This window comes from Gastrolobium bilobum, unplaced genomic scaffold, assembly GCF_033153095.1.
Source record: "Gastrolobium bilobum isolate Gb01-03AN ecotype WA unplaced genomic scaffold, APGP_CSIRO_Gbil_v1 utg88755, whole genome shotgun sequence".
Taxonomy (NCBI): Eukaryota; Viridiplantae; Streptophyta; class Magnoliopsida; order Fabales; family Fabaceae; genus Gastrolobium; species Gastrolobium bilobum.
The window spans coordinates 52,519-65,021 of NW_026898893.1; the positions used below are offsets into that span (position 1 = coordinate 52,519).

Consider the following 12,503-nt stretch of genomic DNA (forward strand, 5'->3'; position numbering starts at 1 on the left):
GGATCTGATGTTATGCTACGAAATTGTCCAAAATCATACTCGTGGTCATTAATTGCCTTACCGTGATTTTTCATTTTCTCCTTTTGTAGCTAATGGGTCTGGATTAAATTTTGGGTCAATGGGTCAATTATTAAAATAAGTCAAGTCTAAAGCTGACCCAAATAAAAGTGGGTCAGTATTTAAACCAGTTAAAAAAAAAACAGATATTTATGGATCAGATCAAGGTCAGACAAGGGCAGGACAGATGAACTAATTTTTTTGCACATCCCTAGATATACCTTACTTAATGGAGCAATGAAATGATGTAGAATTTAAATAATAATAATAATAAAAAAAGGTTTTCGTTGGGGTGGGGGACGGTGCTCGAACCCGTTGGGATCCTTGGGCGGAACCAAATGCCCCTTTGTGGTAAAATCATCCTACCAAATACCAAATAGATGAAAAACATAAGGGAAACCCTATATGGGTCAAAGAACCTACATATATATATCAATGTAAGGTTGTATATAATCAAACTTATTGAGTTTGGAACAAGTAATTGTTTCTATGTTTAAAGCATTAACAAGCTCTGAAAATCAAATGGGTTAGTATCTATTTAGAATTTACATTTGTAGAGTTAAAAACTAGATTTTTTTTACTAGAGATTTTTTTTTTGCGAGAGCGTTTAGACCGTTGCGGTTTGAGATGTAATGCATCATCGTTTTTTGATTTATCTCTTGATGCGCAGATGTTGTGCAGAATCTCCTTATGTATGATTTCCCTTCACAAACCGATCTCCTCCGTGTCACGGCAAGAATTCACAAACTATCCTCAAGGGAAAAGAGGAAATGTGTGAGCACTTTTCAAATCTGAACTTACTTAGATGCTGATGACTTAAGTGGTAGTATTTATATGAATACTAATAAACCCTAACCCTAAGCTCTTTTTGGCTCTAGGCTTTTTGGGCTCTTCTCAGATTCTTAGCCCAATTGTGATCAAGTAAAAGAGCACAAACCCAATAATTTTGAAGGAAAAAAAAATTTCTCATAAACATTAGTCTCTGTAGCAATTTGAAAAGAATGATGCTATTTCATATAAATTATTTCTAATAACTAGATTCGTTAATCAAAGATATTGGGATGATAAGCATGGAAAATTAACTTACCAACAACTGTAAATTTAAGTGGTACGGAGCTTATTTCCGTTAATTAGATATCTCGAGTTTGAGACTGAAAATGGAGAAAATAATTTTAGAAGAGCTGCCTCAAATTCGACAGTGTTGCAATTGGACTAATTGAATTACTGTTAAACCGGTAGATAAGTAATGATAATCTTGAATAAAATGTATTCCCTTTTGATGTTAAAAATAACATATTGTGAATAGGGGTGGTAAACGAGCCAGGGGCCTTTGGCTCGGCTCGTAAAGGCCTGAGCTCGTTTAATAAAATCGTGTTGGAACCAGGCTTGGACTTGTATAAAAGCTCGTTTAATAAAAAGGCCTCAGGCTCTAATTCAGAAGCTCGGCCTTAGAGCCTCCCAGGCTAGCCTAGTATATAAATATTTATTTATACTTTTTATACTACTTGTAATAACTCTCTCTCATCAATTTATTTCACCCCATTTTATTGGTTTAACAGACTTTTTGAATGATTTTGTTCTATATTATGCTATTTGGATATATATTGAATTTATGTATATTTATGAAATTACTAGTGTTGTTCTATATTATCCTTCATCCTCCTTCACACAAACAAACCCACAAAAACTCATTCGTTCCACTGTGCACTGCTCGTTTGTGTCAATTTATTTTTTATTTTATTTATTTTATTTTTATTTTTGTTGGCACTTTTTTTATAATGGGCTAAGATAATATAACATGTTATCTACCTTCTCTCACTTTAATTTTTTTTATTTATTGTAGACTTTGTAAAATATTGCTGCAAATTGGAAGCTAAGGTTTCTATCTGGAAATTGATTTTTTGTGGAATTATGTTCTCTTATTTTTATTCTTTAACATGCTAACAAGCTAAGACAGGCTTCACACAGACTTTTATTTTTTGTAAATAAACCAGGCCACAGGCCAATATTATAATCGTAACAGCTAACAGGCTAAGGCTAGTCGGACACGTTTAAATACAGGCTTGGCCCGTTAAGATCAAAGCTCGGCTCGGCTCGTTAACACCCCTAATTGTGAATGATAACTATTTTGTAAATCAAATTCTACTAAAAGGGGTGACAGTTTGACAATCATATAAGATATGGAGAGGATATATTTACCACCAAAAAAGTTTACCACCTTTACAACCAACCTAATCACTGTTGATTTCCGTCAATCTAACGGTTATAATTTATTGAAAATTATTGGATCACATTTATTAATCAATTATTAATTCTCAATAAATCCAATAAATTATAACCGTTAGATTGACAGAAATCAACGGTGATTTGGATGTAAAGTGATAAACTTTTGTAGTGGTAAGTATATCCTGCCCATAAAATATAAAGAAAGTTGCCGTAATTTTCAAAATTTGGAGCCAATCATGTGTAATTAAGGAAAATTTAAGGGAAGAATAGCGTAATTTTCTCTAATTAATTACATTTGTTGTTTGTTAAACAATACCCGTGCATTTTTACAATTTAAGATTTTTTTAATGAAGTTCTTGACGTTAGATTATCATTATAATTTTTTAAAATGTGAGTTGATTCAAAAAACATCTCATTAATTATTTTTTAAATCATAGCAATTTTAAAAGTGTAAATTTGTTTTTAAATAAACCTCAAATGTTAGATAATCTTATACAACGACCTTAAAAGTTTTTTTCTTTTTGAAAAAAAATCAACTCTATCATCATGTTAAATTTCTATTAGTATTTTAACTATAGGAATCAAATTTATAAAATACCGAAATTATATGTATTTATTTACAAAATTATAAAATGTATGAGATTGGAGGAAAAAAAATCTTATACAAATAAGACATGACCTTGACTTTACTTACAGAGATTATATCGTGATAATATATTTAATTTAATTTCATAAATAAAAGAGGAGGGAATGATATAATTAAAGTCACTCTTACATCATTCAATATTTTTTCATTGGATGATTTTATCTCAAAATCTACCATAAAAGTTTCTATCATATAAATTGTATTTATAAGATATTACATTAATGCAAAATTATTTAATACTCCATTGATATATATCAAGATTAATATGATATATTCGAAAAAATATTTATTCTTTTAAAGGATAATCATTTTAGCTAAAACTAATAATTTTTATTTAAAAATTTAAACTAAAAAAAAAAAAACTTCCAACTTTCTCTCGCTATATTTTTATTATGGATTTTTTTTATTTAAAATGACATAATTCTATCTGTGGCGGGGTCGGGCTCAAATTTGAGCCCGGGTCAAAATATTATACGCGTATTTATTTTTCTTAATTTTAGTTCGTTCATATAATAATATATTTAAATTAGGGAATGATCTGTTTACAAATTATTATTACAAATTTTTGCAAATTGTACTATATACTCCCGGAAGTACATATTGTAATCTAATGTTCTTCCGGGAATACATTGTGTAGTTTGTAAATAAAAAATTTGTCAATATAACCCTCCTCATTTAAATTATATTAAATACAGAGCACCTGAGCAGGCAGTACCAATAAGAAATATAATTTTATTAAATATTTTTTAATTTTATTAAAAAAAATTTATACAAGTGAAAATTAAACACATAACCTAATACAACTTACTTAAATCTCTTACCAAAAATATTTTAATTTTTAAATAGGTCCAAATTACAAATTGTAGCTCGAATGAAATTATAATTTTAACTCGGGCCAAATTATAATTAATTATATAATTATATATAATAAGTATAATTTATTAAAAGTTAGCTCGAGTCGAGACCACACCTAGAATGTACGTGGCTTCGCCGCTGAATTCTATATCGTTTAAAAATACAGATACCAAACCCATGTACTTAAGGAATGTATGAAAATAAAGACTATTTGATTATATTCTCACTGTTTTCCAAATTTTATTAAGTTTTTTATACAACTAATGAGATGAAAAAAAAACTCCCTATATTGGATTCTTTGAATTAAATACAGACAACAAAAAACGAGATCATTATTACAAAAAATAAAACAAAATCATTGTTTCTATTTGTGAGCTTTCCCAAAGCTTCAACTGTGGAATCCGGTTTCGAGCGGGTCGACACGTCGAAGATAGAAGAAAATATTACAATGGAGAAATCTCAAACAATTCTACGAGTTAGGGTGAGATATTGAGAGAGATATCCTACTTATAATTCTCACTAAAAAATCTCACGAAATTTACACCAATAGAGAATTCATTAAAATCGTTAAATTTTTGCATACCGAGAGATTATTTTTAGTTTGTTTAAAATCCTTATTGAATACCAGTGGATTTGTACGGACTCTAAAACAATCTTTTAAAATTCTAATCGAATACCACGTGACTTTTTTTTCAATCTTTTAAAATCCTAATTGAATACAAATGTATTTTTTTGTCCAAAAGCAGTCCATTAAAATACTTTGAAATCCCAATCCAATACATCTCTATATAAATCCACATTGTCTTTCAAATCTTATAAATTCTTTTAAAATCCAATCTTACAAAATCTTGATTATAAAAAAAAAATTTTAAAAAATCTTTAAAGTCTCTTCAATTTTAAATAATCTTTTAAAATCTATAAGATTTTTTATTTCAATTTTTTTTTTAAAATAATCTTTCAAAACGAGAATATTTCAAATGAGACTAAGAAAGGGCTGGATATAGGGTTTTCTGCGCAATTTAATCGACTAAATAAGATATTTAGTCGATTAAATTTCGGAGATTAAATCTCTCCGAAATTTAATCGATCAAGATGGTGTTGTAGTCGATTAAATTTCGGGATTCATATTTTCGGTATTTTGTCAATGTAGTCGACTACATATTCACCTTAATCGACTAAATGGGGACATGATAGTGTATAGTTCTGGATGAGGGAAAAATTATTTATTAATTAATTAATGAAGGGCAAAAGGATCAAAAAATCGTGAATAAATCAATTTATATTGAAAGGGGTGACAGTTTGACAATCATTTAAAATATAAAGAAAGTTGCTTTAATTTTCAAAATTTGGAGCCAATCATGTGTAATTAAGGAAAATTTAAGGGAAGAATAGCGTAATTTTCTCCAATTAATTACATTTTTTGTTTGTTAAACAATACTGTGCATTTTTATAATTTAAGATTTTTTTTAATGAAGATCTTGACGTTAGAATATCATTATAATTTTTAAAAATTTGAGTTGATTCAAAAAACATCTCATTATTTTTTATTTAAATCATAGCAATTTTAAAAGTGTAATTTTGTTTTTGGGAGAGGTTATACTTACAACCTATTTTTCTTTACAACTTCTTACAGCCAATATCTTAACCGTTGATTTTCGTCAATCAACGGTTAAGATTTATTGTGAAATAATAATTATTTAATAAATTTTATTTGTAAAAATCTTAACCGTTGATTGACGAAAATCAACGGTTAAGATATTGGTTGTAAGAGGTTATAAAGAAAAATAGGTTGTAAGTATAACCTTCCCCTTTGTTTTTAAATAAACCTCAAATGTCAGACAATCTCATACAACGAACGACCTTAAAGGTTTTTTTTTTGAAATAAAATCAACTCTATCATCATGTTAAAGTTCTATTAGTATTTTAACTATAGGAATCAAATTTATAAAATACCGAAATTATAGGCATTTATTTACAAAATTATAAAATGTATGAAAATAAAGACTATTTGATTATATTCTCACTGTTTTCCAAATTTTATACAAATAATGTGATGAAAAAATAAATCTCCCTATATTGATTCTTTGAATTAAATACAGACAACAAAAAAAGGAAATCATTATTAAAAAAAAAGGAAATCGTTATCCTGTTATCACTCTCAATTAGCAATGATTTATTTCTTAATTGTGAATAATTTTCCAAAATATATGGCGGTATTTAATGACGCGGTGTGTTCATATCGTCTGTGTAGTGTAGGCATTTCCAAAATCAATTGCCCGCGTAAACAAGATTGTTGCCTTAAACAAACGCAACGCTGTGAAAATTCAATCAATAAATAGCAGCAAAAAGAAGAGCGCTGGTTATTGTTGTGTCTTCCATCACAGAGTCATGGGTTCCTTCTCCTCTACACTGCTTTTTCTTTTCTTCTTCTTTTCTTCCTCACTTGCCAATCACCATGACTCCGTCCAACTCAAAGGTCAGAATAGAACCTCCTTTTTCTTTTTTTTACTTCCACTTCACCGTAGGGGCATTTCTAACTACTTATTAATTATGCTTGTTGAGATTTCTCCCTTCTTGAATTCTACTGAAAACCTCTGATTAGGGATTTTCTTTTAAGAAATAAAATTAATTATTTTTTATTTTAATTATTATTATTGTTAGTGGGGAAAAAAATATAGGTTGTTGGTACTATTGGTACGAGACTTGTGAATTGATCTGATTTTTTTTTTTTTTTTTTTTTTGTGATTTTAAAATTTGGGTTGTATTGAAGTCAAATTCGGGTTGTGATTTTACTATGTTGGGCGTTTTTGTTCGAAAATTGTTGTAGATGGTAGCTGTATAATTTTTTATTTTGTTTATTGGGGTTTGATATGGATGGGGGTTATCTTTGTGGTGGGTGTCCTTTTGTTTTGAATGAGCAGAACAAAACAGTGTGATATAGGAACTCAATTTCTTTATGCTCCTCTAGAATTGGATGTTAACATTATTTTTCCGGTTAGTTGGTAGTTAGTCTTCTTTTTTCTGTGCTTGTACTCCTTATATTCACAAGAAAAAAAATCACTTATCTTTGTGTATATGGGTAGCTAGTTGTATGTTATATCAAATTGTTCACTGAATTTTCCATATTTGTGTTCGGTAAATTAATTGCTTTGTTCTTGTACTCTTTTCCCTGTCCTTTTTGCATTTGAAAATAATCTCCGCACATTACAACTGCAGGTATTGATATTGAAAGGCCAGTTTTGGATATCTCCCCTTCCCCACTTTCTGGGGATTCAGCTACTCATGGTGTTCAAGATATTTTACGATGTGAGCGTGTTCAAGTGTCTGGTATCTCAAGATTGAAACTTGGGAGCTATGCTAGTTCATTCCACATTACTTTGGCTCCATCTGCTGCGATCCAAGAGAGTTTACATAACAAAATTCAGGTTTGTTTCCACGGGTAAGTACATAACTTGGACATACTGTACGTAGTATTCTTTATTTATTTGCTGTCACTACACCCCCTCCGCTCATGTGCATGCTTGGTATGCACTCTCTTCTAGTTTCAACTTCTTTCAAAGTCTATCAAGATTGCCATTTCTTATTTATAAAGTATGTGCAGGAATAATGCACTTGGATGGTGTCAGTGTGAAAAGGATGAATGGATGAGTATGGAGAAGGGGATCTGGAATGCTGTCATGTCACCTTATGAAACTAGATATGTTGATGTGAGGATGAATGCTGAAATGTTGGGTTCTGTTACAGTTGCCCTTGAAGAAGGTTTGTTTCTTCCATCTCATAAGAGTTGGGAAAATTATTCTATTGTCTCTTCCCTTTGTGGTTTCTTTTTTCAAAATTTTGGGGCTTATTTATATGTTACACAAAAACTTTGCAGATTTTCAGCAATGGCGCCTTGTATGTCTTGCATTGGGATTGATACTGCTGTTGTTGGCTCCAATTATTAGCAGTTGGGTTCCATTTTATTATACCAGTTCAATGGCTATAGGGATCTTTCTTGTTGTTATAATCCTTCTTTTTCAGGTATACAAATTACTTTCTTATTATATATGAATTTCATTTTGTTTCATTTCTTTTAATTCTTCTTTGGTTGTTTAACATGTTTTCTGACTAATTTCTTATAATTATGATATAGGGCATGAAATTATTGCCAACTGGAAGGAAAAATATCTTTTACCTTACCATATATGGTTCAGTGGTGAGTTTGATTTAATTTTGGTCATTGTTCCCTTGCAGCTCTTCATGTTTCATGCAGATATTATCACTGTTAATATTATTACTATGTGCTGTTTCAGTTTGGAGCTGGGTCATTCCTTTTGCACCAATTCTCCGTGTTCATAAATTCAATTCTTCAAAGTTTTGGGATGAGTGAAGAGATGCACATTCCAGTATGTATATCTCTCTTTCTTTTTTGGATAACTTGGTGCATATCTGTATTTTTATGTTCTGTCATACAATACTGGCTGAATGGCTAACATCTATAGACACTTCTGGATTCCTAATCCTTTTTGTTGGCTTTTTCTTTAGACTCATACATTTTTTTCTTATGTATGACGAGCTAACATTCTGGGACACATTTGTAAAATTTTGTTTTTGCAGTCAATAACTCACTCTTTTAAATCTCCCTTACCTTATAATGAGGTGGCTTTTTTTGTTTCCTTTTGAATAACTTTTGGCAAATGTTATTTCTTTCTTTGGGCTAGCAAAAAATATTTGCAGTCAACAGAAAATAGCTGGTAAAGGGGTGAAAATGACTTCCTCTTTTCAAATATAATTATTTAATTTTCTGGAACAAGCTCAACCTTTCTATATATGCTTGTCGCCCTGATGTTTGCCCTAACTGTCATTCGCCAATGACTAGTCCCTGGTTGGTGGTTACATTGTAGCTTTCACTTTCCACCCTCCCTGTTCCCCTTTCTGTGGTGCCTTCATTTCATGCTGCATAACTCTTGCTGATTGCTGGCCATCTTTGCCTGTCTGTCAGATATATGTTATCAACTGTTTTCCATCCTATGGGATTTGGCTTGTCTATCAGACGTATCTTAAATTCTCTTTAATAAAATAATTTTCTTCAATGGTTTTACAGGTTGCCATTTTTGTACTACTGGGTATCCTCTTGGCTGGAGCTGCTTTAGGCTACTGGGCTCTTAGGAGATTTGTTCTTTCGAAAGAAGATGGCAGTGTGGATGCTGGGGTCGCTCAGTTTGTGAAATGGGCAATGCGCACTATTGGAGCCACCTTGGTTTCGCAGGTTTGCATTTATATTAACAGGGAATGTGCAATAAACTATTGCTGTTATCTAACGTTCATCCTGTCATATATGACAGGTTATGCTAGGTCATCGTGGATTAACTTGTGTAAATTATTGTTGTTGTTGCATGCAGATTTGAAGATGAATAATTTTTCTGTATGGAGAAAATATTCTGATTTAAAAATGAATGAAATAAACTATAGTTATAATAATGAAATGATTATTTTGAAAAGCGAAAACGAAAATAATAAAAATAGTTAAATATAAAATATAAATAGTAAGAAAATAGTTTTAAAAAATGCAAAATAAAAATGGCATAGATTGATAAATTTTCTGAAAGTCGCACAGCTTGGTAATATTTTTTATAGAGTGGCTTTGATTGGTACAAATGCTGTTATTGTCTATTTACTTGATTTTCATGGTAAAATTGTCTGTTGAATCCATGAATAATTGAGTTGATGCTGATGAGATGTACCTATTTATGTGAATTGAGATTTAACTATTTTTGCTAATTAAAACCTGTCTGGTGTGTTGTCTGACCATTCTGGCCTCTTACATACTATTGTTTTTAGAGTTTTGTTCATTGCCCTATTTATACTGATTTCGTTTCTCTGTCAGAGCACTGTTGATCCTCCTCTAGCAATTGGAGCCTTGGTCTCTTCTGGAGCTGTTTGCTGTCTTATTTCTTCGAAAAACTGGTTTCATGGATGGTAAGTATGACTGTATGACTTTCTCTCTCTGCTTTATTTTATTTGTTCATGTAAAATCATTTCTACTGGAAATGTTTGCCATAGTTACCTAGTTTTCATCCAATTTGTTCTGCCAGCTAACCTGAATGTTTCTTCATGATGGTGGTTTTGTCCAAGGAACATTAGACGAGATGGTTGTCATGAAATCATGTTGCTCATTGCTGACAACTTGTTAATAAGGCATTTTGGATGTTTTCATGAATTGTTGTATATTGCTTTTATAGAATTTAAAGCCCATAATCTAATTGTAGGAAATGCTCACGGTTTATATAATTGAACATTGTAATCAATTTTTCCATTTTAGATAGTAAAGGAACCAAGAGGGAGTGAGATTCACTAACATATGCTGGTCTTTGACTGTTTAGATATCTGTATGACTGTCCTAAAATTGTTCCTCTGTTTTTTTTGGTCATTGTTTGTCATTCAAGGCTTCAAGTCTTCCACTTTTAAAAATGCCATTATGATTTCATGTAGGTATGGAACTTCAGGAAATGATGATCACTCGCTGCTGTGGGTGAGAGGAACACGTGGTCGTGCTGAATTCCTTAGCAAGTCAACTCCTAAAGGAAAAATGTGGAGTAGTCCTAAAAGATCTGCATGGTCCGACTCTCCGGTGAGAGGTATTGTCCATGTTTGAATCTTTCTGATATATGATTCCTACATATTGTCCTAGCAAGATTTTTGTTTTCCTGGTGAGTCAAGCAAGTTCTTTACTAATAAATAGATCAAAGAAATTGAACTTTTGGCTGAGGTAGGCAGAATCTTATTCTTATACTGGCTTATAATGGTATCTTGATTTTGTGGAACTGATTAAGCAAAACTTTAGTAGTAAGTAGATCAAAATCAAAGCAATTGATGTTTTTGGCTGAAATATTCAGGATCTTATATTCTCTCTTTAGAAAGAGAGAGAGAGAGAGAGAGAACGGCTGTTATTCCATATCAGGCCTAATTTGCCTACTAAATGTGCCATAGGCTCAAATTGTTGAAAGAAACTTTCCTGGTTCACTAAAGTGGAAATTTTCTTTGCATTGAGCAAAGTACATTTTGTGTTGCCTAAACTTGTAGCTGAAGTCTGAACACAACTTATCACCTTCGCCCTTTTCTTCATTTTTTTAGAGCTTTTCATTTCTAGCGTAATTCAGACTACAATAACAAGGACACAGTCTGATCGTTCTTCCTGAAGATTATTACTTAAGGTTGAACTTAAATTTTTTCTTTTTTTGATATCTTCATCTGAAGTGATAATTCATGACTTTTTCTCAACTATCATCCTGGATTGTTCCGTAAAATATCTTTCTGTACTAATAATGCATATTGAGATCCATGGGTCAGCATGTAATTGCAAATCTTCCATTCTGATAGATGAACATCGGTAATGTCGAAGGTGAGGGAATGGAAGTTGATACATTTGTTAAACATTTTAAAGTTAATTTAGTTAATTGTAATGGTGCAGTGATTTTTTTCTTTGAATCTTCTGGATTTAGTTTTCCACTTCTGAGATTTTATGTGATTCCTTGGACTTGGTTGCTTTTGAATACATTATTTTGCTTGCAATAAAAATGCTATGAAAAAGTACCTCATCTTCTGTTATCTCGCCACAATCTTGTTGGACACAAATAAGGGGGGATTATTATTCAACCTTCCACAAGACGCGGAACAGAAAGAAGTTCACAAAGAAAGAGTGGGATGAGTTGACAAATGAATCCACCAAGCAAGCTTTAGCAGAAATGGCAGCATCTCCAGAGTTTACTGACTGGCTCATGAAGAATGCAGACCTGATTAAACTCCTTCCAAGTGAGAGTTCAGACGAGACAATGGAAAGTGGATCATCTTCCACAGATGTAGGAAGTGGAAATGGATTTAGTTTGCCTGATTATTTTCCACTGCAAGCCTGGGCAATCTTGTTAAATTTTTTGTTATCGCAATCTGTTTTTTTGCCTTTTTATTTTTTTGCTCTCTTCTGTTATATTATTTTTACAATTTATATTTTTTAGTATTGTGTAATCTGTTTTTTCAAATATAACAAATAATCTCTTTGCATAAATGACTGGACGAAATGATGACATGTAATATGCATAATGGTATGAGTAGCTAACTATACAACTAAGATATTTTTATTGACGTTGAGTAATATAATGATTAAATTGATGAGTAATATAATGATTAAATTGATAACTACCTTAGAAAATGAATTTGGAAAAAGGAATACATTGTAACTCAAAGTGGGTTGATCTAGCTGTTGTAAAGAGTGGACAAGGCTCCAGGATGTACAAATTGGTCGTAATATAATGATCAATGAAGTGGAAAAGTGGGTTGATGTTGGCTAGGAATCTCGTGTCAATGGAGGCATCCACCCACTTGGGGAGGACTTTACCGTAAACAACTGTCCGACGAGGAGTGGTTGCACACTTTGCCACTATTTTTGTAATAAAAAAAGAAACGAAAAAGAGCTAGAATAATGGAGGAATATCAAATTGGTACTTAACAAAACTTTAAAAAGCTTAGGTTTCAGGCTTTTTTTTAGTCTTAACTTTCTCCCATCAAATTCTCTTGGCACAAACAGAGATCATCATGAAAAAATAAGTTGATGTAATCTGTTTAGAGATTAAAGTCACAAATTCCTTTTCTTTTTCCCTATAAAAGGAAATTTCACATAAGACAGAAATTGCAGGAGCAACTAATAGTATACCCTCTTAAAGAGAACACAAACCAAAACAAAGAA

The 12,503-nt window shown here is 31.4% G+C and overlaps 1 protein-coding gene across 1 annotated transcript; it reads left to right on the plus strand.

Moving 5' to 3' along the window:
• Positions 1–6,050: 6,050 nt before the first annotated feature.
• Positions 6,051–11,736, plus strand: LOC133285112 (uncharacterized; the record flags this gene model as incomplete). The annotated part of the gene is made up of 10 exons (XM_061482287.1): positions 6,051–6,260; positions 7,001–7,223; positions 7,386–7,543; positions 7,659–7,804; positions 7,917–7,979; positions 8,077–8,169; positions 8,868–9,032; positions 9,651–9,742; positions 10,256–10,408; positions 11,355–11,736. Coding segments are annotated over exons 1-10 (1,563 nt in total), but the record flags the coding sequence as incomplete, so codon positions are not given.
• Positions 11,737–12,503: the final 767 nt, after the last annotated feature.